At 38.0% G+C, this 26,321-nt stretch overlaps 4 protein-coding genes across 4 annotated transcripts; all 4 read right to left on the bottom strand.

Moving 5' to 3' along the window:
* Positions 1-4,423: 4,423 nt before the first annotated feature.
* LOC106699986 (anionic trypsin-2-like) lies at positions 4,424-5,981 on the bottom strand. The gene is made up of 6 exons (XM_014473061.2): positions 5,942-5,981; positions 5,519-5,711; positions 5,266-5,436; positions 4,893-4,954; positions 4,664-4,791; positions 4,424-4,570 (listed from the first exon to the last, which is right to left on the bottom strand). The coding sequence occupies exons 1-6, from the start codon at positions 5,979-5,981 to the stop codon at positions 4,424-4,426; spliced, it is 741 nt and encodes a 246-aa protein (XP_014328547.1).
* Positions 5,982-8,157: 2,176 nt separating this feature from the next.
* Positions 8,158-9,918, bottom strand: LOC106699982 (trypsin-like). The gene is made up of 6 exons (XM_014473055.2): positions 9,882-9,918; positions 9,459-9,651; positions 9,191-9,376; positions 8,813-8,874; positions 8,587-8,711; positions 8,158-8,493 (listed from the first exon to the last, which is right to left on the bottom strand). Exons 1-6 carry the CDS (start codon positions 9,916-9,918, stop codon positions 8,344-8,346), a joined length of 753 nt encoding a protein of 250 aa, XP_014328541.1. The 3' UTR covers positions 8,158-8,343.
* Positions 9,919-12,916: 2,998 nt separating this feature from the next.
* Positions 12,917-14,640, bottom strand: LOC106699981 (trypsin-like). Its single transcript, XM_014473048.2, has 6 exons — positions 14,604-14,640; positions 14,236-14,428; positions 13,968-14,153; positions 13,590-13,651; positions 13,364-13,488; positions 12,917-13,270 (listed from the first exon to the last, which is right to left on the bottom strand). The coding sequence occupies exons 1-6, from the start codon at positions 14,638-14,640 to the stop codon at positions 13,121-13,123; spliced, it is 753 nt and encodes a 250-aa protein (XP_014328534.1). The 3' UTR covers positions 12,917-13,120.
* A 7,062-nt stretch (positions 14,641-21,702) lies between these two features.
* On the bottom strand, positions 21,703-23,092 carry LOC106700009 (trypsin-like). The gene is made up of 6 exons (XM_014473265.1): positions 23,056-23,092; positions 22,642-22,834; positions 22,374-22,559; positions 22,171-22,232; positions 21,942-22,069; positions 21,703-21,849 (listed from the first exon to the last, which is right to left on the bottom strand). Exons 1-6 carry the CDS (start codon positions 23,090-23,092, stop codon positions 21,703-21,705), a joined length of 753 nt encoding a protein of 250 aa, XP_014328751.1.
* Between the last annotated feature and the right edge of the window lie 3,229 nt (positions 23,093-26,321).

Raw genomic sequence — 26,321 nt, 5'->3', positions numbered from 1 at the left:
GGAGAAGGGATGAGGAGCAGCGGCGAATCGGCGAGTAACAGTCTGCAATTTGACTAATTAGAGTCGTGATTACATTTTCATCTGCTAATTGAAAAAAAGCCATCTGATTCATGTGGCTAAAAGTTAGTTTGGTGTAAAGTGGAGCTAATGTAGCAGGATCAAGTCCGGATTTTAGCATGGGCTTACCGGGGCTGCAGCCCAGGGCCTTGGCACTTTGGGGGCCCCGATAGATGCTTTGTATTTTTGTGAATGAATAAGGTCAGAATGCCATTAATGCCTAATTAATTTTATCACTGGCTAATTGGATTTTGGTGGTGTTGTTGAAAAATTGTCTGATTTGTTCTGGAAAACGTCCATCATGAATGCTTGATTGTTACTGGTTCAAGTTGGACGTGTCTTACGCTTTTTATGTTAATTTTAAAGCCCCGGGACAAGTTCACAAACATCAGACACGATCTTTTCCAGATCTATGGAGTGAAAATAGTCTCAAAATATCTGTATGTGTGTAAAAGTATCTGTGCATGTGAAAAAGTGAGTACATCAAAACACAGGCTGATTTATCCTCCATCCATCGCGGTAGTGTTTTGTATTTTCAATTATGCTAAAAGTCAGTGATGCTTTAAAACGGATTTCATGACTGGAAAAATGCAACAGAACGACTGAAGGAGAAAGAAAACAGTGAAAGTCACAGAAAAGTAAAGAGACTGCTCTGCTCGCGCGCTCAATGCGAAGTTAAAGAAGCGGAACTAGATTTAGCCTCCTGCTACCAGTGGCAGGAGGAACTGTCCTACTGCAACAGGTGAATGTCCAAAGTATACAAAATAGCTAAAGTGTGTCATGTCTTGCCCTGACACACAGCTGTAATCCTGTCCATCCATCCATCCATCCACCCAGCCATCCACTTTCTGTACAGCCTTGTCCCTATTGGGGTTGGGAGTGGCGCTTGTGCCTATTTCCAGCTAACGTTTCGGGCGAGAGGCAGGGTACACCCTGGACACAGGGCACTGAAATCCAGTCATCATCGAGTAAAAGGTTTGACCAGGTTTAGCTGTGTGAGAGGGAAATACTAACCCTGACTATCTGAAATTGAAACCTGATAATTAGAACGATTTATTTGATAAAAATTGAAAGAGGCAGGGAGACAGATGAAAAAGATAGATGTAAAGGATAAATAAATACAGTACATAGAGAATGAATAGAGAACATTGTCAAGTTTTTCTTCCTTAGGAATGTTCTGTCAAATATGTAGACATATTCAAGACGTTCAAGTACTTCTTTAATAACTACAAAATGTGTTTATTTGTAGTAATGGTCTTTACATTGATTACCGTAATCAACCGTTCTACAGACAGATCGCAATATTGAAAAGAAAGCAGCTGTGCACCAAATGTAATTTTCTGGCAGATCACAGATCTTTAAAAACCCAAATTGCTGATTTTGTGTATGTGTCGGTGTGGGGGTGTGCGTGGGTGTGTGTGTGTGCAAAATATAGCGAAAAAGTCACTAAGTTGGCAACCATGGGGTGACTGATGTAACACTTCCATGGGAAGATGACCTAGTGACTGTCCATCAGCCCTTTCATGTTGAACAGTGGCTGATTTTTGTGACTTTGTAGGTAGACGAGGTTGGTGGATAGGATCAATTCCACAAGTAAGTCATGGCCAAGCGGCGACTACCCAAAGGGAAGGAAATATATATATATATATGTGTGTGTGTGTGTGCACATTAATGTGCAACTGTATAACCATGATTAAGTAGGGCCCAGACCTTGGCTCAAGCCCAGGGGCCCACACTGTCCTAAATCCGGCCCTGAGCAGGATGTAGCGTGCCTTCCAGGATTGAGGACACCTGGCACCCAATTAATTTCTAACAGGGCGAGGAACATAAAAGGAGATTTTTTCACCGATTTTCTATATGCCTGGACATGGTCACGCTTTAGTAAGAAGGTTGCTTGGTTGGTTGGCTGGCAGTAGTCATATCTGTAACATCAGTAAGTAATATTTCTCCTGCATAAGACCTGAAATAGCAGTTGTTTAACTCAAATTGTTTGGATTTAGAAACTGCCTGGAGTCTCCTGCTTAGTAGAGGGGTGTGGCTGTAATTTCACCTCCCCAGTTGATATTAGCTAAATAAATAAAACGAGTATGTACTTTTTAATTCACCCATGAAGTTCAAGAGTACAAAAAACATGAAAATTGTCCATATATAGAAAATAATAGCCAGCTGCTCCTCTTGCTGTTGGGCCGGAAGGGGCTCTCTGGTTGGGGTGGAGTCATCCAGCTCTGGTGAGTGACAATGCCTTTATTTGCATTCTACAATTTTCTGAAATCACCAATTAAATAGTTTGTTTTTCAGACGCAAAGCTGCTGCACCTCGGTGGATAGCCTGCTGCTTTGTTTCTTTATTTTTCTGTGGTTCTTTATATGTTAATTGTCTTTTAAACAACATGGAACAATAACATGTAAATTGTTTTGTTGGAATCGAGTCTTGTTCTCATTGGTTTACCAACCTTAAGTGCGTTACTGGTGCTCTATTTCCTTGGGTGCAATTCCCAAGGTGGCGTTGTTGACACCTTCTATTTACCCTGCTCTGAGATGTGCATTTAAGGGGCAGAGAATCAAACCATTTCATACCCTTGTGTTGCGACACTAACAAAGATCAAGTTAAGGACAAACCTAAACAGAAAAAATATCCCTGATGCTACATTGTGAAAAACAAAGAATAATGGAACCAAAATGTCCTTAGTAAAAGAAACTATGAATCTTGTGATGTTTTTTTATAGACAAGAAATGTTACAAGAAACTCTTAAGGAACACGCAGTCATGAGCAAATTGACTCTTTGTCTTTTATCTGCTCACATGCACACAGCTCCATGCTTGACACATGGCTGTGGAGAGACCTTTGGAGGGGCAGGGGCTCAAAGTTAAAAAGGGGCACATTGAACAAGGTCTTAAAACATTGTGCAACAACCCAAGTTACTCAACAATATATTTAACTGAATCATACTATATCATTGTCATCATGTGGGGACAATGCAGAGCAAATGTAGTTTATGTTTCCCTGATAGGTTTAATATTGCTGTTTCTGCTGCTGACAGTCCTGGAGGGCTGAGTTGATCTGAGACTGAAGTTGTTAAACAGACCAGAGGAGAGAAGATCTCTGGTTATGAAGTTATGAAATACATTCATAACCCTTTCAGTTTCTTTGATTTAGCATTCATTTATAATTTTATGATAACCATAACTTATTAGTTACTGATGGCCTTCTGAAAAGAAACCAAGAATAATCTATTATTGTAATTATTTGATACCAAAGTTACAGTTACTTGTTTTACTTGTAAGTGTTCCCACAAATGTAAGTCTAAATGTCAGTATTATCACAAGTAAACCAATATTAATATAAGTATTTTACTTTGGGTCTTATTCAATTACTCAAAATGTTTAGACTTATTCTTTAAAACTTGTATGCTTTGATATAAGGAATAGTCTCAACTGTTTTTATAAATTTCTGAGAAATTTTACATAAGACATGTAATTTAGATTTTAACTTCAACAGTGAAAGAAAATAAATATTATTGCACTTCCTTCTTTATTTTGCAGGTGATTTTTCTGTTAATATTATATATATATATATATATATATATATATATATATATATATATATATATAAGTGTTAAAATTAAAAATTTTAATTGACAATGACACTGCAATAGAGGATAATTTTCTACTATCATTTTAATGTAAAATTTGTAACAACCAGAAGTTACCATTAATTAGGTTGACCTGTTTTTAAATATTTTCTTAAAACTTCTCATTGAAGATTTTGACTTTTAAATAGTTCTTAATCATTTAGCTGTTTGTTTCCTGTGTATCTTTATTAAAAATGTGAGGATTATTTTTAAATGATTATAATTTTGTTATTTGTTAATTGTATTATGTAACTTCTGTTTCACTATTTTTGTGCACAGCTCTTTGGTCTTGTTGGAGTTTAAAGTTCTCTAGAACTAAATCAGGAAGAGTAACTCCAGAGCTGCAGAGTTTAGATGCTGCATGTTCATTTTTGATGTAAAATAAAGACAAAACTGAATAAATAAATTACTTCTGGTGTTCATCTTCATGTGATTTAAAACTCGTGTCACGTTTTTAATCTCAGTTCAGGGAAAATATCAAGTGAACAAACTGAACCATGAATGTAAAGACGATCAACCAGGAAATGTTTCTTTTTTATGCATTTATTGATTTAATTTTCATTTCTGAGGTGCAGAGAAAGCTCCATTAGGGAGGTCAAGATCAGGTGAGAAAAAACAAAACTATTGATTTATTCTAATTCTGCAAAGATGTGGATCAAACTGATTAAGATACAGCTATAAAATTATATGTGAGAAGAAATTTGATGAGAATTTTATTTCATGATAGTTTATGTTTTATTGAATCCCAGTTGTTGCTTTTATCCACTGCAGATATCCACACACATCCAATATTACAGTTGATCTCTGACATGCCTTTGTTCCAGCAAAAGAAATCACACCGTAAATCAGGTCATTGTACACAGCTGCTGCACCAGCGTCGCCCTGTAGAAAAGTTTATATAAACATATGTTTATGTGTTGTAAAACAGAAAAGTCTTCTAATTGCTGTAGACAAAAATTGAAGAAACAAACATACAGAGCAAATGTCCTTGTTCGGTGCTTCAGCATATAATAAATGCCCATGTGTTGGATGGACTTGGGAAGCATGAGCAACTCTCATGTCGACACATTGAAGATGTGCTGGAATAGCAGCATCGGGGGGCACTGTAGAGAAACATGAGAATCATAAACATGTTCTTCCCTCAACCTTCTCTGTAGAGACAGAAACAAAGATTTTATTCTCATAACTTCAATATTTCTCTCACATCGCTGATTATTGGGACCGGTTGTCGTTGCTCCCTCTCCTGCCAGCTGAACAGCATCGCCTCTAAAACATAATAAGAATAAAATGTAAAAATACAAGATAACAATGTAGAAAATTAATTGTTATGAAGAACAATGAAAGAACAGAAAATAAATCTGGACTTCATCCACTGACACAGGAGTGTCCACCTCCAGTCCTCAGTGTGTCCTGCATCCTTTACATGTGTCTCTGGTCCAACACACCTGAGCTAAACAGGTTCTGGTTCTGCTGGTGGCCTGATTACCTGACTCAGGTGTGCTGAAGCAGAGGCAGCAGGACTGGAGGAGTAGAGACAGAAAACCTGAAGTCATGTTTTTGATCAGAGAAAGACTTACGCTTTAAGACGATAACTGCAGTCTGGTAGCCGAGCAACTGGGACATCTGTTACTGGTGTCTGAAGCTTCAGCAACATAATGCCATGCCACTGGCCGTAAATCACAGGATTGTATCGGATATTGTATTGTATAACAGTCCGTGGATGAACCTTTGGTATTGCTATGTTAGTCCTGCATAAAATATTAGATTATAATGAACACACAGAAAACCTGATCATCTGCAGATAAAACTGTCTTCATGTTTCTTTCCTACCATCCTGGCTCTGACTTCCAGCAGTGAGTTACAGTCAGGATCCACTCAGGGTGGATTAGAGATCCTCCACAGCGGATCCTTTCATTACCCCTGCTGCTCTCCAGCCGAACATGATAAAGACGCTCCGTGTCATCACAGTTTTGACCTCCAATGATTCTCTTCTGCAGAGAAACATCTGAGTTCACTGAAACACCTGAAGAAGAAAAAGGAGGACTTTACTCAGAAATCAGGAGCAAACATGGCTGCTGAAACAGAAAATGGATAAACAGTTAAAGATTAAAAAGCATCACAGTATATATGCAAAGAAGTTTCAGTCTGAAACAGAATCAGAGGGAAGTTTGAGAGTCACAGAGAGCAGCAGCCTCCTTGGAACCAGTGGAAGTGTTTCCAGTGTCCCCAGTGTGTCCAGTGTCTCCGACTCACCCAGCCCCAGCAGCAGCAGCAGAACCTTCAGCAGAGCCATTGCTGGTCCAGCTTCCTGTGAATGTCTGCAGTCCTGCAGCAGCTTTTAAATTCTGTTCACGACTTCCTGTTGGAAAGAAAGCCACCAATCACAGGACGGACACTGATCTGCGCTGTCATCTGCATCTGCAATATTTCACTAACAAAATATTTTCTCCTCTTATAAATTAAAAAACAAGCAGCTCCTATATTTTGTGTAAAGTCACTTCTAAGTTAGTATTATAATAGAATAGACGACTGGGGGTCACTGCGCATAACACAAACCCTGTAAATTTTAGACACTAACAGGTACCGTAGAATTGCACAAAAATCTGTGAGGGACGGCGGAGTCGTCCTCACGGATTTTTGTGAAAGAGGTGTAAGGAGCCCCGTGCCGGAAGACTGCTGGACTCTACGCCGGGCTCCTGCTGCTTGAAAAAAAAATAAAAAAAAACATTCTTGCCTATAGATGGTTAAAAAACATTTACATTTCTACACTTTTCTAAAGTGGATTTTCAATTGAAGCAGGAAGTAATACTAAAGGAAGACCAGAGCTGAAAGGTTTGCTTCAAACTACGAGACAGAATGGCACCCGGTGTTTTCAAACAGGGTTGTACACAAGTAAAGACTGGCTTTTCCAAAAAAAATAAAATAAAAAAACACGGTAAAAAGCTTGCAGAGTTCAACTGATCGGTTGCAGAGTCCAACTGACCGATGAACTAGCTCAGACTTCTCTGCAGATGCGGACCAGGAGGAATTTGTGAAGCAAACCCTCTTTCCTGTTGATGTAATATTATCAGTGAAAAACATAACAATAAAGTATTTAATGACATTTTTAATAGCACTAACATCTTCTTACTTTTTCCAGATGTTACTATTGTTAAGAAAAATTACTATTTTTTAATGCTTAATACAGTTAGTCTTGCGACATGTGTAAAGGGATGCCCAACGCTCTTGTTTGGAACAGTTTTCTGTTGAGCAGGGGGAAGCAGGGCCTTTTCCTCCCCCGCTGACAGACAGAGCAATAAAATTTACATTCCGATAGAGCAGGAGACTCTTTGGCGCCTCTCCCCGTACCTGGCACGGCCCAAGACGAAGTGGTCCCCCCCCCTTTTTTTGCTTGGACAAAAAACAGACACCTTTGCTACAATGAGGGGAGTTTTTTCAAGTTCTCTGAGGGCTGAGGGAGTTTCTAATTGGTCAAAGAACGGAGCGCCTTGACTGCATATATTAAATTGAAGGAACACCCACTGACTATAAAATTTGGGTCAATGCTGAGATAGAGAGAGAGAGAGAGCGGCTGCTAATTTTTGTTTTTTTGTCTGTGTTCTATGTTTGTCTGTCTTCCCCCTTGTGTGTTTTTTATTTTTATGAGAAAATGCATATCTCTGTTCCTCTGCAGCTTTGTTATCGATTGCTTTGTATGAGATTAAACTCTGTGATCTGTGACGTCAACACGCTTTGTTGTTGTTTCGTTTTAGCCGCACGCGGTCGCTACACGTCGCTGCACGGAGAGCGTCACTCGCCAAGGACTCGGAAGATTAAAGAGGAAAAGAGCCAAACGTTTTGTCCAAAGCTAGCATTAATTGATCCTCTTTTTTAATACTATAAAATTTACACAGACATTTTGTCATGTTTAAACTTTTGAAAACCAGATTGTAATTTCTGAGAAATTTTACATAATAAACATGTAATTTAGATTTTAATTTCAACAGTGAAAGAAAATAAATATTTTTGTATTTCCTTCTTTATTTTGGAGGCCAATTTTATGTTAATGTTTCTAAGATAATTCTTTTTTATGGCTTTATATAAGTCTATAGAAGGTGTTAAAAATTTAAATTAACAATGACACTTTAACTGCAGTAGAGGAACATTTTCTGTCATTTTTATATTAAATTTGTGGCAACCAGAAGATACCATTAATTAGTTTTACCTAATTTAGTTTTTTAAAATATTTTCTTAAAACTTCTTTCATTCCAGATTTTGACTTTTAAAAAGTTTTTAATTATTTAACTTTGTAGAGGAATATAATTATATTAATAGTTAAAAATTATGTTGTTTGGTTAATAATTTACTTCTGGTGTTCCTCTTCATGTGATTTAAAACACATCAGGGAAACTCAGGGAAAATATCAAGTGAACAAACTGAACCATGAAAATAAATACGATCAGCCAGGAAATGTTTCTTTTTCATGCATTTATTGATTTATTTTTCATTTCTGAGGCAGAGAAAGCTCCATTAGGGAGGTCAAGATTAGGTGAGAAAAAAAACTATTGATTTATTCTAATTCTACAAAGATGTGGATCAAACTGATGAAGATACAATTATAAAATTATATGTGAGATGAAATTTGATGAGATTTTTATTACATGATAGTTCATGTTTTATTTAAGCCCAATTGTTTGTTTTATCCACCACAGGTATTCACACACATCCATGTTGATAGCTGGTTTCTGACATGCGTAGTCTGGTCCACCAAAAGAGATCACACCATAAATCATGTCGTTGTACACCACTGCTCCACCAGAATCTCCCTGCGGAAAACTTTCTATCAATATATTTATTTATGTAGTAAAACAGAAAAGTGTTTTAATCACTCCAGAGAGGTACTGAAGAAACAAACTTACATAGCATACATCCTTGTTTGGTGCTTCAGCATAGAATACATGGCCATGTGCCTGATGGACTTGGGAAACCCGAACAATTTCCATGTCGACACACTGAAGATGTGTTGGAATAGCAGGATTTCTTACTGTAGAAAAACATGAGAACCATAAACCTGCTATTTACTCGGCCTTCTCTGTAGAGACAGAAACAAAGATTTTATTCTCATAACTTCAATATTTCTCTCACATCGCTCATTATTGGGACCGGTTGTCGTTGCTGCCTCTCCTGCCAGCTGAACAGCATCACCTCTAAAACACAATAAGATTAAAATGTAAAAATACAAGATAACAATGTAGAAAATTAATTGTCATGAAGAACAATGAAAGAACAGAAAAGAAATCCATGAAGGACTTCATCCACTGACACAGGAGTGTCCACCTCCAGTCCTCAGTGTTTCCTGCATCCTTTACATGTGTCTCTGGTCCAACACACCTGAGCTAAATGGGTTCTGGTTCTGCTGGTGGCCTGATTACCTGACTCAGGTGTGCTGAAGCAGAGGCAGCAGGACTGGAGGAGTGGAGACAGAAAACCTGAAGTCATGTTTTTGATCAGAGAAAGACTTACCTTTTAATACGACGCCTGCAGTCTGGTAGCCGAGCAAGTGGGACATCTGTTACTGGTGTCTGAAGCTTCAGCAATATGATGCCCTGCTGCCGGCCATTGTCAGTATAAATCACAGGATTGTCTCGGATAACCTGATTCTGCTGCCCAGCAGTCCGTGGATGAACTTTCAACACTGCTATGTTATGCCTACAGAAAATGCTAGATTATAATGAACAGACAGAAAACCTGATCATCCGCAGATAAAATTGTCTTCATGTTTTTTTCCTACCATCCTGGCCCAAACTGCCAGCAGTGAGATGCAGTCAGGATCCACTGAGGGTGGATCAGAGATCCTCCACAGCGGTAATTATTATCACCTTTGCTGCTCTCCAGCCGAACGTGATAAAGACGCTCCGTGTCATGGCAGTCATAACCTCCAATGATTCTCTTCTGCAGAGAAACATCTGAGTTCACTGATGCACCTGAAGAAGAAAAAGGAGGACTTTACTCAGAAATCAGGTGCAAACATGGCAACAAGAACAGAAAAAGGATAAACAGTTAAAGATTTAAAAGCGTCACAGTTTATATGCAAAGAAGTTTCAGCCTGATACAGAATCAGAGGGAAGTTAGAGAGTCACAGAGAGCAGCAGCCTCCATGTAACCAGTGGGAGTGTCTCCAGTGTCTCCAGTGTGTCCAGTGTTTCCGACTCACCCAGCCCCAGCAGCAGCAGAACCTTCAGCAGAGCCATTGCTGGTCCAGCTTCCTGTGAATGTCTGCAGTCCTGCAGCAGCTTTTAAACTCTGTTCATGACTTCCTGCTGGAAAGAAAGCCACCAATCACAGGACAGACAAAGATCTGCGCTGTCATCTGCATACAGAGAAATTTTAAGATCTCATCGTTCTAAAAAAAGTTATTGTTCCATTGACATATTCTTTCACTAACCAAACATTTCCCCATTATAACTTAAATTATCAACCAATGAAAGAACTTTTTATCAATATTAATGAATTTACTCAAAACAAACAGCTCATATATTTTGCAGCAAAGTTACTTGTAAGTTAGTTTTGCTTCATATCAAGTGAACTGAGAGATTTGAACTAGAAAATAGACTAAAAATTATTGGTAAATTTTGTTTTTGCAGTGCACAAGTTGCGCTGCTCTCTGACACTAAACACAGGGTTGTAACTCAGAACATGGAGGCTGGTGGGAGAGGGGACTCTAAAGTCCTTCTTAGAGTTTTCCAGACAATAGTGTAACACACTAAAACACGCATAAATTACAAAGGTTTTTTTGTACTATCGTTACCATTAAACAATCTCCCCTTCAGTTCAACCTTATTAGCAGAGATACATAGTTGATGTTACCATTAAAAAATAACTTCCAATTAAGTAGTGGGAAAGATCAATGTAATTTTCACAGGTGGCGGAGCATTGTTTGCAGCTGCTGAAAGTAATTAAAAAATTACTTTTAATGTAACTTAGTTACTTTCCAATTCAAGTAATCAGTAATCACCTAAGCTACTTTGTCAAGGCGTAATCAGTAATCCAATTAAAGTAACTTTTTTATTTTTCTCCCCTCCAAGGGGTTTTTTGTGGGCTCTAGTGTCCCTTATATGACAGTAGGCTGACAGGAAAGGTGGAAGGAGAAGGTGAAGACATGCGGCAAATGTCACCGGGTCTGGGATTAGAACCCGCGACGGCCGCGTCGAGGACTCAAGGCCTCCAAATGCGGGTCACGCTATCCCCTACGCCTCCACAGCATGCCAAAAGTTACTTTTTCAAAGTAACTATGCCACCAATGACTATATATATACAAAATGCACCACTTCCAGCAAATATTTTGGCTATAAAATCATTATAATATTTTAGTTCTTAACTTAAACATTTAAGGAAAAAAATCAATTGTTGACATTTGTTTTGTAACAAAGTTAGGATTTATTGTGGTTCTTAAAAAAATTATTTTTAATTATATTTAAATGTTTACATTACATATATTCATTCCAAACTTACCATGATGGACAGAGTGGCTTTAAAGTCCAATGCATTACCGCCATCTGTCAGGATGTGTGTGGTTGAAGTGTGGACCCAAATACAGCAGGCAGGAGATGTAAAAGTTCTGTTGTAGATTTAATTCAAAATCAAACTTACAAAAAAACAAAGTACAAGGAATAAGAATAAACCCAAACCAGAGACACAAAGAGACCATGAGGAAACCAGGGAGAAGGGATGAGGATCAGTGGCGTGGAATAACAAGACGGCAGACTGTTAGCTTGGAATGAAAACCCTCTAATTATTTATTTTTTAATAAGGAATTGAGTCAAAGTTTAGAAATATACATACATATATAAAATGTAAGTAATTATAAACATCAATCAGGTGAAAGTCTTAAGCTTTACCTAAATTTTTTTTATTTTACTTTGAAAGAAGTGTGCAGTTCTTGGATAAAATCAAAAATTGGATGGATTTTCCGGTAACTATGCCAGATCCAGACGCACAGAGGAGCGAAGTATGTTCAGCATTTGACGTTGAATCAAAGGCGGCATCTCATGACCATAACGTTTCAGCCAGGAAATGTTTCTTTTTCATGCATTTATTGATTTATTTTTCATTTCTGAGGCATTTCTGACTGCGCAGCAAACGATCGGCAAAGACTCTGAAAGGCTATCTGGGTCCGCAGCTAAACCAGGCAGCAAGGCAGCCAGGACAGCGCTGAGTATAATGAGTAAAGCTTCTAGTGCAGGGAGTAAGAGTTCCCATGTGGCTTCAATGGCGCTGATGGAAGCCGAGGTGGAAAGAGCCGCTCTGAAAGCAGAGGTGGATGCGCTGCAAGAAAATCATGCGCTCGAGCTGGAAGAACTTCAGTTAAAAACAAGAAAAGAATCATCGGCTTTGAGAACCAAGCTGGTGAAGGCGGATGCGTCTCCAAGTTAACGGCATAGTTACTTTGAAAAAGTAACTTTAATCGGATTACTGATTACTCCTTGAAAAAGTAACTTAGATTACTGTTTACTTGATTTGGAAAGTAACTAAGCTACATTAAAAGTAACTTTTTTAGTTACTTTCAGCAGCTGCTAACAACAAAGCTCCGCCTGCCGTGAAAATTACATTGAGCTTTGCCAATACTTAATTGTAAGCTAATTTATAATGATAACATCAACAATGTGTCTCCACTTATAAGGTTGAACTGAAGAGGAGATTGTTTAATGGTTAAAACAGAACAAAAAAAATAAATGTGAGTAATTTGTGTGGTCCACTGTTGTCTGGAAAACTCTAAGAAGGATTTTTTTTTAAATTCCATTAATTAGTTTTACTGGTTTTTAAATATTTTCTTAGAACGTCTTTCATTCCAGATTTTGACTTTTAAAATGTTTTTAATTATTTAACTTTTTATGTCTTTCTATCTTTATTAAAAATGTGATGATTATCTTAAATTATTAGGATTTTATTACTTGTTAAATGTTGCATTATGTAACTTCTGTTTCATTAATTTTGTGCACAGCTCTTTGGTCTTGTTGGAGTTTAAAGTTCTCTAGAACTAAATCAGGAAGAGTAACCCCAGAGTTGCAGAGTTTAGATGCTGCATGTTCATTTTTGATGTAAAATAAAGACAAAACTGAATAAATAAATTACTTCTGGTGTTCCTCTTCATGTGATTTAAAACTCGTCACATTTTAAGACTTTGGGAAAATATTAAGTGAACAAACTGAACCATGAAAATAAATACGATCAGCCAGGAAATGTTTCTTTTTCATGCATTTATTGATTTATTTTTCATTTCTGAGGCAGAGAATGCTCCATTAGGGAGATCAAGAATAGGTGAGAAAAAAAATTTGAAAAAAATTGATTTATTCTAATTCTACAAAGATGTGGACCAAACTGATGAAGATACAATTATAAAATTATATGTGAGATGAAATTTGATGAGATTTTTATTACATGATAGTTCATGTTTTATTTAAGTCCAATTGTTTGTTTTATCCACCACAGGTATTCACACACATCAAAGATTGCAGTTGGTTTCTGACATACATAGTCTCTTCCACTAAAATAAGTCACACCATAAATCATGTCGTTGTACACCACTGCTCCACCAGCGTCGCCCTGTAGAAATATTCATATGAATATATTTATTTATGTTGTAAAACAGAAATGTCTTCTAATCACTGCAGAGAGATATTATAGAAACAAACTTACATAGCATACATCCTTGTTTGGTGCTTCAGCATAGAATAAATGCCCATGTGTTTGATGCAATTGGGAAGCCCGAACAACTCTCATGTCGACACACTGAAGGTGTGCTTGAATACCAGGATTTCTTACTGTAGAGAAACATGAGGATCATTAACATGTTCTTCACTCAACCTTCTCTGTAGAGACAGAAACAAAGATTTTATTCTCATAACTTCAATATTTCTCTCACTTCGCTGATTATTGTGGCCGATTGTCGTTGCTGCCTCTCCTGCCAGCTGAACAACATCACCTCTAAAACACAATAAGATTAAAATGTAAAAATACAAGATAACAAATTAGAAAATTAATTGTTATGAAGAACAATGAAAGAACAGAAAATAAATCCATGAAGGACTTCATCCATTGACACAGGAGTGTCCACCTCCAGTCCTCAGTGTGTCCTGTGTCCTTTACATGTGTCTCTGGTCCAACACACCTGAGCTAAATGGGTTCTGGTTCTGCTGGTTGCTTGATTACCTGACTCAGGTGTGCTGAAGCAGAGGCAACAGGACTGGAGGAGTGGAGACAGAAAACCTGAAGTCATGTTTTTGACCAGAGAAAAACTTACGTTTTAAGACGACGCCTGCAGTCTGGTAGCCGAGCAAGTGGGACATCTGTTACTGGTGTCTGAAGCTTCAGCAATATGATGCCCTGCTGCCGGCCATTGTGAGTATAAACCACAGGATTGTCTCGGATAACCTGATTCTGCTGCCCAGCAGTCCGTGGATGAACTTTTAACACTGCTATGTTAGTCCTACAGAAAATGTTAGATTATAATGAACAGACAGAAAACCTGATCATCCGCAGAAAAAATTGTCTTCATGTCCTTTTCCTACCATTCTTGCCCAAACTGCCAGCAGTGAGATGCAGTCAGGATCCACTCAGGGTGGATCAGAGATCCTCCACAGCGGTAATTATTATCACCCTTGCTGCTCTCCAGCCGAACATGATAAAGACGCTGCGTGTCATCACAGTTTTGACCTCCAATGATTCTCTTTTGCAGAGAAACATCTGAGTTCACTGAAACACCTGAAGAAGAAAAAGGAGGACTTTACTCAGAAATCGGGTGCAAAGATGGCTGCTGGAACAGAAAAAGGATAAACAGTTAAAGATTAAAAAGCAAATGGAAGTTTGAGAGTCACAGAGAGCAGCATCCATGTAACCAGTGGAAGTTTCTCCAGTGTTTCCAGTGTTTCTGACTCACCCAGCCCCAGCAGCAGCAGAACCTTCAGCAGAGCCATTGCTGGTCCAGCTTCCTGTGAATGTCTGCAGTCCTGCAGCAGATTTTAAACTCTGATCACAACTTCCTGTTGGAAAGAAAGCCACCAATCACAGGACAGACACATCTGCCTTTGCTCCTGAAACTAGAATCATGTTGTTTACTGATGAGCTGTGAAAATGATCCTCTATAAAAACAGAAAAGGGTTTGCTTCTTTTATTTTGAAAAAGAACAATATTACAGTGCTGCTTAGCGAAGAGCATTTGCATTTGTTGTAAATGCCAAATTACATCAAACATTTTAAACTCAGAAATTCACAAAAATTAATTGAAAACAATTCTGATCTTTAAAACACATTCAAAAGAAACCTATTGTGAACATTTTAACTGGTGATTATTTTTATTAAAGACACAAAAATCTTTCATCACCCATCATTCTTTGCTTTTACAATATTTCTTGATTGCTTTGATACATTTGTGAACACACGAGGCTGAACAGCAGCACTTAGGGTCAAAGTGATACATTTTGTTAGCAAAAAACTAAAATAATGCCACAACATTTAAAATATTACACAAAATAAATATTACTCTAATACATTCTGGAAATAAACATGACATGTTCCAATTAATTATTACATAATAAATGACAAAATACAAATCTTGATCTTCAGTGAAGCCCAGAGGTTTTCAAAGTGTGGGAGATCTAGTTTAAATGCTAGTGTTCGTACTAGCCTCTGTGCAAATCTCTATGCTAGCGCTGATGCTAGCTTCCATACTAGTTTCCATGCTAATCTCCATGCTTGTCTCCTTGATAGGCCTCATGCTAGCCTTCATGCTAACCCCCTTGCTAGCCTCCATACTAGCTTCAGTCTTGTTGAAGTTGGCTAAATGCAAAATCTTGTCTAAATAGGTTTTTGTCAAATTGTCCTTGAAATGAAATGGATCCAGAATCTGAAATGCTGAGATCCAGTAAACATGGAACAAGCTGTGAGTTGTGCTTCCTGAACTTACATATTTGGTATGACAAAAACTCACAGAAACTAAGTTCACTCTGAGTCTCACAGGTACTATATTGACTTCACAAATCTCTGCACAACTGAGGCTCCAAATATATTTCATGACTGAGAAACACCACCCTGTTAGTATTTCAGACCATCCATTATATTCATAACCCATTTCATGTATAGCAGGGAGTGGACAGCTATCCAAAAGCCATTTTCTTCTGTTTATCTGGGATTTTATTTTGTAACTACAGAACACTAACGTGGTCAGCATTGGCAGCAGATGAAAAAGCATGCTGACCAACTCAAGAATATCCAGTCCGTCCTTCAACTGTAGAAACTCTTGCAGGTAAAAAATATATTGTGACATGAAGCAATCCCCAAAGATTGATGCTACTGATGTAGTTTAAAAATAACAACTTTATATTTGGAGAAATTACAAAATAATTACCTGTCCACTAAAGTGGACGTCATGCATCAGTGGCAATATTTTGACAGGTATTTACTGAGATGATTACTTTGACTTTATATATACAACATGCACCATTTACAGCAAATATGTTGGCTATAAAAACATCCTTATATTTTAGTTCTTAACTTGAAGATTTAAGGAAAAAATCCATTGTTGACATGTTACTTTGTAAAAAAAAAAAAAAAAAAGCTTTATTGTGGTTCTTAAAAAACTATTTTAAAACATCTGTTTTATGTGGCTAAAAGTTAGTTTGGTGTAAAGTGGAGTTAATGTGCTAACAAAGATCAAGTTAAGGACAAACATGAATACAAAAAATAGAAAAAAAGCCCTGATGCTACACAGTGAAAAACAAAAAGACGAATGTAACTAAAATGTCCTTCGTAAAAGAAACTATGAATCTTGTGAATTTATAGACAAGAAATGTTACCAGAAATTCAAAAGGAACACTCTGTTATGGACAAAAGGACTCTTTGTCTTTTCTGTTTTATCTGCTCACATGCACTCAGCTGCACACTGACACAACCATAACATTTAAGAGTGACGACAGTCACACATAAACAAAAACTGATTAAGGCAGAAAACACCTTAGAGAGAGCAGAATGAGGAGAAAATAAAGCAGAACTTGCTCTACAATCTTTGCTTCACTTGGTATTTATTCTAAGGTGAGCTGAGTGGAGCCCAGCGCTGGACGGTGAAAGTCACTCTGTATCTGTTCCAATTGGATGACATGAAACATTTGAACATTTTCTGCATTAAACCCTGATTTATATTTAACCAAAGCTCATTATTCCTCAAGGTAATGATACTAGGATTTTAGTCAGGTCTTAAACTGGTAAACGGACCTGGGTGGTGCACAGAGGGGAAAATGGGTGAACTACAACAACGTGTGTCTTGGTTAATAATTCTTACAAGCTTTATTCCCACAACATGTCTTTATCAATACCAAGATGTAAAATTGGTCATTTTAAAATGGTATTTTTATACTTTGTGACCTGTGTTATCAAAATTTGAGATAAATACAGATTTAAGAAAGAACACATGATCTATAATTTACATTAAACATATAATTACAACATTGTTTTAAAAAAGACTCAACAGACTGCTCCATGAATGTAACATAAACATAGACTGTATAAAACCCTTTTATATGGTTTACTATCTGCAGCCTTGCTGTAGGATTCATTACAATATGCCACATGACATCATTTAAACATTTTTTTAAAAACATATTTCAAATATGTCCTAAACTTACACACTTTGTCTGAAACTCATAGGAACTAAGTTCACTCGGAGTCTCACAGGTAGGATATTGACTTCACAAACTTCTGCACAACTGAAGCTCCAAATATATTTCATGACTGAGAAACACCAGAAACACCACCCTGTTAGTATTTCAGTCCATGCATTTTATATATAACCCATTTCATGCATACTGGACAGCTATCCAAAAGCCATTTCCTTGTGTTTATATGCGTTTTTATTTTGTAAATGCACACCAAGCACTAAAGTGGTCACTAGTACATCATACAATACACTGCCAACTACTGGCCATTAACTGCAAGTGCAGAAAAATTTAGCTAAATCCAATATGGCCGACAGATGAAAAAGCGTGGTGGAGGTGCGGGGCAACAGGCTGGCGAGAGGTGTTAACTACTCTACTTAGCATACGAATAGCTTAGCATATGAAAATGCACTTCAGCAGACCAAACCTGTTAGTCCCTGGAACTCACATGAGACAACACAGTACCCCTCCTACCTTTAACACTAGGATGATACAGTTTTCGAGTCCTTCCCATATCGGCTCAGCAGGGCCAATAGGCCGGAGTCCACCCTGACGACTCTGATGGCTCAAATTAGCATCCCTTCTTCAATTGTAAATGTGGTCGTTGACCGTCAGGCCAGAAGGTAGGAATGTGAATAGTCCATGTTGGGGGTGGGTATCTATGATACCTGCAGGAGATCAGGTCTCCTGTAGGTAGTGCTCTTCAGTTTAGTTTTGAAGCATACATGAAGTGTTTTTGGAGAGATGTGACCTTTTGCAGCTGATCCATGATGTTGTGCTGCATTATCCAGGTCATTTTGCCAAATGTACATAGAGTTTGCAAAACATAGAATCTGTTTCAAAAAATATGCAAAGGTTTTTCTAAAAGAAATTAGTAATGTTTCTCTTTGAAATAAAGCTAAGAGGGTATAACATGACAGTTTAGAAATAAACTAACCAAATTAATTGTGTTGATCCACCTCAAAAAAATCATGCAAAAAGTGTAAGCAAAAGAAATCTGGGAGACTTTGCACATGCAAATTTGCATGCAGCCTTTTGTGCTGTGGAGGATAAATAGGTGACTGCTTCACCTATTTAGTTCACAAGAACTAATGGCATTTATTTCAGTCATAATCTTGCGGGGGGTGACCAAGGTTCCATCACTATGTGACAGCTGGTCAGCAAACCTGGCAAACATGATTGACATGGCAGCACTGAATGCACATGTGCTTTATCAGGCATGCATTGGGGTGCAGGAGAGACGGGTGGACTTCCTGGTTGAGCTTGCAAAAGAGTTCGGTAACTCTCATGTGAGTGAGAAGAAGGCACACAAGGAGAAACTGCTTCGGCAACAACCTTCCACACCCAGCTCAGGCAAAAGGGCGAAGTGTCAGGTCAACCATCGATGCAGGATGCGTGTCCTGAGGCCGAAACATCATCAGTGACCCCTCACACCCCCACCATGGACTGTTCTCCCTGCTGCCCTCTGGAAAGAGGTTCTGCAGCATCCGGTGCAGGCCCACCTGGTTCCGAAACAGCTTTTTCCTACTTGCCATCAGACTTTTATTTTACTCACAACATTGGAACTTCAAACATTATCCTGAGCCGTATGCAACGAAATTTCGTTCTTTATACACCCTGTGCATTGAAAATGACAACAAAGTCAGTCTAAGTCGAAGTCGAAGTCTAAGTCTATTGTGCAACTGTGAGATGCGTTGAGGCCATTACCAGGGTACTGATAAGGTAATGGCCCTATTTACTGAACAAAAGCACCTGCTAGATAAAATCCTTCAGGCCAGTTGGACTATCGAAGCCGATATAGGTATACGTCAAAGTGGACTAACTCTAGCCATTCTAGTGCTAAGGGTGGCTGCTAGACGCCCAAAAGTCCAAAACAAAAAAACTCAACCAAGGTGGGCAGAGGGCTGTCGAATGGAAGGCAAGAGTCCAAACCAAAAAACAAACAAACTCAGTCAGGTTGGCCGCACAGACCCTTGAAGAGGCTGCAGAGCACTAACAGGAGAACCCGGAGCGCCGGCAGGTAGATCTGGAGCTCCGGCAGGCTAGGAGAGCTTGGGCAGACTAGGAGCACTAGGAGACTCGAAGGGAGCACTGGCAGGAGACGGGGCCCCACTGTGAACTAGAGATGAGCGGACTGCGGCGGATGGAGGCAAGCGGAGACATAGACGGATCTCAGATGGGCAAAGGCCAGAGGAAGGTTCAGAAGACCAGGGAACAGCGGAAGGCTCTGGAGACGGCTGGGTAGCCAGGAATCTTGAAACCAGCCATGCTATCAGCCGTGCTACCTGTTGACCAGGTGACAGTCGAATTGTTTGAAACGGTTAGCTTGGAATGGTTGGGGTCGGTGCTGGCAAATGACAAAACCAGATTTCACTTAGGGCCCTATGGGGCTTGGGCCGGGCCTGGAGGGTGGTTTACCTGCCGTACGTAAATAGTAACATAGCAGGTGTCTATATTTGTAAATCTGATTATCATTAAGTCAGTGCCTCACCAGCTATGAACCTCACTGCTGTTAAGTATGAAAAATAAAATGAACAACAAAATCACTACTCTAGAAAGAGTTTGTATAATTTAATAACAGCATAATATTCCTGGTTCCATAGAAATAAGTTGAAATAGTTAATTAATACTATTATTTGTATTTGTGAATTAATAACGCCATCATATTTGATGATGAAAACCTTCTTTTCTGTTTAATTTGATGTATTATTATTAGTGAAAAACAAAGTATTTAATTACATTTTACTTTAATATATTTTAATGCAGTACTAACATCTTTTAACTTTTATCAAATGGTACTTTAAAATTTACAGATAAGTTCTGTTATGTTTAATTTTTTGAAAATCAAATTGTAATTTCTGAGACGTTTTACATAATAAACATGTGATTTAGATTTTAATTTCAATAGTGAAAGAAAATAAATATTTTTGCACTTCCTATGTTATTTTGCAGGCAATTTTTATGCTAACATAGTTCTTTTTTATAGCTTCATGTAAGCCTATAAAAAGTTCTACATTTAAAAATTATAAATTAACAATGACACTTTAACTGCAAAAGAGGACAATTTTCTATCATCTTTATGTTATATTTGTGGCAACCAGAAGCTACCATTAATTAGTTTTACCTGTTTTTAAATATTTTCTTAAAACTTTTTTCATTCCAGATTTTGACTTTTAAAATGATTTTATTTAACTTTTTATTTCTTTGTATCTTTATTAAAAATGTGATAACTTTTTCTATTATTTTTACATTACATTATTATTTGTTGCAGTTTAAAGTTCTCTAGAACTAAATCAGGAAGAGTAACTCCAGAGCTGCAGAATTTAGATGCTGGATGTTAATTTCTGATGTAAAATAAAGACAAAAACTGAATAAATAAATTACTTCTGGTGTTCCTCTTCATGTGACTTAAAACTCATGTCACGTTTTTAGTCTCAGTTCAGGGAAAATATCAAGTGAACAAACTGATCCATGAATGTAAAGACAATCAGCCAGGAAATGTTTCTTTTTCATTCATTTGTTTATTTTCATTTCTCAGGTGCAGAGAAAGCTCCATTAGGGAGGTCAAGATCAGGTGAGAAAAAAAACAAAACAATTAATTTATTCTAATTCTACAAACATGTGTGTTGGGTAAATTGTATTATTAGTATTATCAAATATTCGTTGTATCATGTAGCCTTGTAGTTACATTTAGATAATGTTTACTTATATGCTTATTCTCTTTTACTCTTAGTATAAGTAATGTTTCTGTGTGTTAAATAACTTTGATTCCTTCCTAAGGCTTCCCTGGGAAATAGAGGTGACAGCTACTCTCAGCAGCTGTTGCCCTGCAGGACTTCCTACAAGACAGAGGTGTTAGTTGCTCCCAGCAGAGTTTTACAGTACTACAATAAACTCTGCTTTGTTCTTCTTTGTGCTACAAAGCCGTTGCTTTGAAGCTATACAACGTGTCCGATTCGACGCCGTGCTTGGAGCAAAAGGGATCTAGAATGTAGATAACATGTGTCTAGATAGTGAATGTTATTAACGCTGCAACTATGTGATGAATTGTTTTCCCCGCCCTTTGAGAGTTGCAGCGCTCAGTGTGAGAGGGTTCCTAAAAGCAATAAAAGAGAGGAGCAGACAGATGTGTTTCAGAGCAGTTGGAGATTTGTCACTGAAAGCACATCTCTGTCTGCTCTCCTCGCGAGAAACAAAGAATCTAACTCTCTTGTCTTTCCTGTGTTTGTTTAATAGGTATTTAGACCTGACAATGTGGATCAAACTGATGAAGATAAAATTATATGTGAGAAAAAAATTTTGAGAATTTTATTTCATGATAGTTCATGTTTTATTTAAGTCCAGTTGTATGTTTTATCCACCACAGATATTCACACACATCCAAGATTGCAGTTGGCCTCTGACAAGCATCTGTTCCACCAAAAGAAATCACACCATAAATCATGCCGTTGTACATCGCTGCTCCACCAACGTCGCCCTGTAGAAAAATGTATATCAATATTTTTATTTATATTGTGAAACAGAAAAGTCCTCATTCACTCTAGAGAGCTATTCAAGAAACAAACTTACATAGCATACATCCTTGCTCGGTGCGGAAGCAAGAAATTTATGCCCATGTGTCTGCAACGATCTGGAAACCTGACTAACTTTCATGTCGACACACTGAAGATGTGCTGGAATAGGAGCATTGGGGGGCACTGTAGAGAAACAAGAGAATCATAAACATGTTCTTCACTTGACCTTCTCTGTAGAGACAGAAACAAAGATTTTATTCTCATAACTTCAATATTTCTCTCACATCGCTCATTGTTGGGGCCGGTTGTCGTTGCGCCCTCTCCTGCCAGCTGAACAACATAGCCTCTAAAACACAATAAGAATAAAATGTATCAATACATTTTACATTAATTGTTATGACTCAGGTGTGCTGAAGCAGAGGCAACAGGACTGGAGGAGTGGAGACAGAAAACCTGAAGTCATGTTTTTGATCAGAGAAAGACTTACTTTTTAAGACGATTGTTGCAGTCTGGTATCCGAGCAAATGGGACATCTCTTACTGCTGTCTCAAGCTTCAGCAACATGAGGTCATGGTGCCGGCCATTGTGAGCATAAATCACAGGAGCTTGTTGGATCATCTGTCTCTGCTGAGTAGCAGTCCATGGATGAACTTTTAACACTGCTACGATAGTCCTGCATAAAATATTAGATTATAATGAACAGACAGAAAACCTGATCATCTGCAGATAAAACTGTCTTCATGTCTCTTTCCTACCATCCTGACCCAAACTGCCAGCAGCGAGCTGCAGTCAGGATCCACTGAGGGTGGATCAGAGATCCTACACAGCGACTCATATGAGTACCATTGCCACTCTCCACCCGAACATGATAAAGACGCTCGCCGTCATCACAGTTTTGACCTCCAATGATTCTCTTCTGCAGAGAAACATCTGAGTTCACTGAAACACCTGAAGAAGAAAAAGGAGGACTTTACTCAGAAATCAGGAGCAAACATGGCTGCAGGAACAGAAAAAGGATAAACAGTTATAGATTAAAAAGCATCACAGTTTATATGCAAAGAAGTTTCAGTCTGAAACAGAATCAGAGGGACGTTTGAGAGTCACAGAGAGCTGCAGCCATACTGGAACCAGTGGAAGTGTGTCCAGTGTCGCCAGTGTCTCCGACTCACCCAGCCCCAGCAGCAGCAGAACCTTCAGCAGAGCCATTGCTGGTCCAGCTTCCTGTGAATGTCTGCAGTCCTGCAGCAGCTTTTAAACAGGTCGCCAGTCTGTCGCAGGGCAACACAGAGACAGACAGGACAAACAACCATTCACACACACACTCACAGCTAGGGAGAATTTAGAGAGAGCAATTTACCTACAGTCATGTTTTTGGACTGTGGGAGGAAGCCAGAGTACCTGGAGAGAACCCACGCATGCACAGGGAGGACATGTAAACTCCATGCAGAAAGACCCCGGGCTGGGAATCGAAACCTTCTTACTGCAAGGCAACAGTTCTATCAACTGCGCCCACTGTGCAGCCCCTGTTTGGTTTCCAATCTACAAGAATTCACATCTGCCTTTGCTCCCCAAACTAGAATAATTTTGTTTATTGATGAGCTGTGAAAATTACTCTCTACAAACAGAAAAGGGTTTGCTGCTTTTATTTTGAAAAAGAAACAATATTACTGTGCTGCTTAGCGAAGAGCATTTGCATTTGTTGTAAATGCAAATTAAAACAAAAAAATTAAACTCAGAAATTTCCCCAATTAATTGAAAAAATTCTGATCTTTAAAACACATTCAAAAGGAAACTATGGTAAAATTTTATGCAATGTGATTCTTTTTATTAAAGACACAGACCTCTTTCATCAGCCATGATTCTTTGCTTTTACTGTTTTTCTTGATTGCTTTGATACATTTGTGAACACAAGAGGCTGAACAGCAGCACTTAAAGTCAAAGTGACACATTTTGTTAGCAAACGACTAAAATAATGCCACAACATTTAAAATATTACCCAAAAGCAAATATTATATTAAATCAGTCTGGAAATAAACATGATTGTCATGTTCCGTGTTTTTCTGTGTGTTTATTTTGAGTTTTCTGTGTCTCCGTGTTGTCCTGTTCGCTCCTCGATTACTCCCAGGTGTTTCTCGTTCCCTAATTACCTCCTGTGTATTTTGTGTGTCTGTGTCTTTGTCGGGTCCTCGTCGTTGTCAGCGTTATTCTGTTGCTATGTCCACTGGGTTAAGCTGTTGCTACCGGAGTTGAGCCTTGGCTTCTGCTCAGCCGTGCTGCCAGGTGTTTGGACTGTGTTTTCTGGATTATTTTACATTAAAACCTTCATTACTCATCTTACCTGGGTCTACAGCGTCTGCCTCACCACCTTCACCACCGCACCTCACAATGACATGTTCCAATCAATCATTGCATAACAAATGACAAAATACAAAACTTGATCTTCAGTAAAGCCCAGAGGTTTTCAAAGCGTGGTAGATCAAGTCTACATTCTAGTGTTCGTACTAGCCTCTGCGCAAATCTCTATTTGGACAGTGATTATTGATGTCATGAGTTGTGTTATTGTTTCCATTTTATTTTGTAACAAAGTTAGGCTTTATTGTGGTTTTTGAAAACACTATTTTTATTTATATCTAAATGTTTACATTACATATATTCATTCCAAATTGACCATGATGGACAGAGTGGCTTCAAAGTCCAATATAGTACCACCGTCTATCATGATGTGTGTGGTTGAAGTGTGGACCCAAATATAGCAGGCAGGTGATGTACAATTTCTGTTGTAGATTTAATTCAAAATCAAACTTACAAAAACAACAAGTAATAAAATAAATTCAAACCAGAGACATGAAGAGACCATGAGGAAACCAGGGAGAAGGGATGAGCATCAGTGGCGTAGAGAAACAAGACGAACCGGCGAGTAACAGTCTGTGATTTGACTAATTAGAGACGTGATTACATATTCATCTGCTAATTGAATAGTGTAAAGTGGAGTTAATGTGCTAACAAAGATCACGTTAAGGACAAGCATTGATGCAAAAATACTGGAAAAAGCCCTGATGCAACATTGTGAAAAACAAAAAAATCTAATGGAACTATAGTAAAATGTTCTCCGTAAAAGAAACTATGAATCTTATGACTTTATAGACAAGAAATTCATAATGAACACTATGTTATGGACAAAAGGACTCTTTGTCTTTTCTCTGTTTTATCTGCTCACATGCATACAGGGCCGTGCAGAAACATTAGGAGGGGCAGGGGCTCAAAGTTAAAAAGGAAAAGAACAAGATCTTAAAACATTGTACAACAACATAGCAACAACCCATATTAGTCAATAATCTAATATTTAATCGGATCATACTATATCATTGTCATCATGTGGGGACAATGCAAAGCAAGTGTAGTTTATGTTTCCCTGATAGGTTTAATGTTGCTGTTTCTGCTGCTGACAGTCCTGGAGGGCTGAGTTGATCTGAGACTGAAGTTGTTAAACAGACCAGAGGAGAGAAGGTCTCTGGTTATGAAGTTATGAAATAAGTAAATTTGCTGCTATTTTACTAATTAAACCCTAATAATATCTGACTGTTTAACCTTCATAACAACTTGGCTGCAAACTGTTTTAAAGATAAAAAAAAAGCTAATTTGGGTTGTTGCTATATTGTTCTACGATATTTTAAGATCTTGTTCTTTTCCTTTTTAACTTTGAGACCCTGCCCCTCCAAAGGCCTCAGCATGACCCTGTGTACATGTGAGCAGATAAAACAGAGAAAAGACAAAGAGTCCTTGTGTCCATAACAGAGTGTTCATTATGAATTTCTTGCAACATTTCTTATCTATAAAATCACAAGATTCATAGTTTCTTTTACGAAGGACATTTTAGTTACAATAGTCTTTTTGTTTTTCACAATGTAGGGGGGTTTTTTCTATTTTTTTGTATTGATGTTTGTCCTTAACTTGATCTTTGTTAGCACATTAACTCCACTTTACACCAAACTAACTTTTAGCCACATAAAACAGATGTTTTTTGTTTTTCCAATTAGCAGATGAATGTGTAATCATGTCTCTAATTAGTCAAATCACAGACTGTTACTCGCTGGTTCATCTTGTTACTCCACGCCACTGATCCTTATCCCTTCTTCCATGTCTCTGGTTTTGGTTTATTTTGTTTGTGACTTGGATTTTGTTTTTTTGTAAGTTTGATTTTTAATTAAATCTACAGCAGAACTTTTACATCTCCTGCCTGCTGCATTTGGATTCACACTTCAACCACACACATCATGAGAGATGGTGGTAATACATTGGACCTTGAAGACACTCTGTCCATCATGGTCAGTTTGGAATGAATATATGTAATGTAAACATTTAAATATAAATAAAAATTGTTTTTTTAAGAACCACAAATAAGACTAACTTTGTTACAAAATAAAATGGAAACAAT

Source organism: Xiphophorus maculatus, chromosome 4, assembly GCF_002775205.1.
Source record: "Xiphophorus maculatus strain JP 163 A chromosome 4, X_maculatus-5.0-male, whole genome shotgun sequence".
Taxonomy (NCBI): domain Eukaryota; kingdom Metazoa; phylum Chordata; class Actinopteri; order Cyprinodontiformes; family Poeciliidae; genus Xiphophorus; species Xiphophorus maculatus.
The sequence above is the reverse complement of the archived record's forward strand: the minus strand, read 5'-3'. Positions and strand labels throughout refer to the sequence as shown.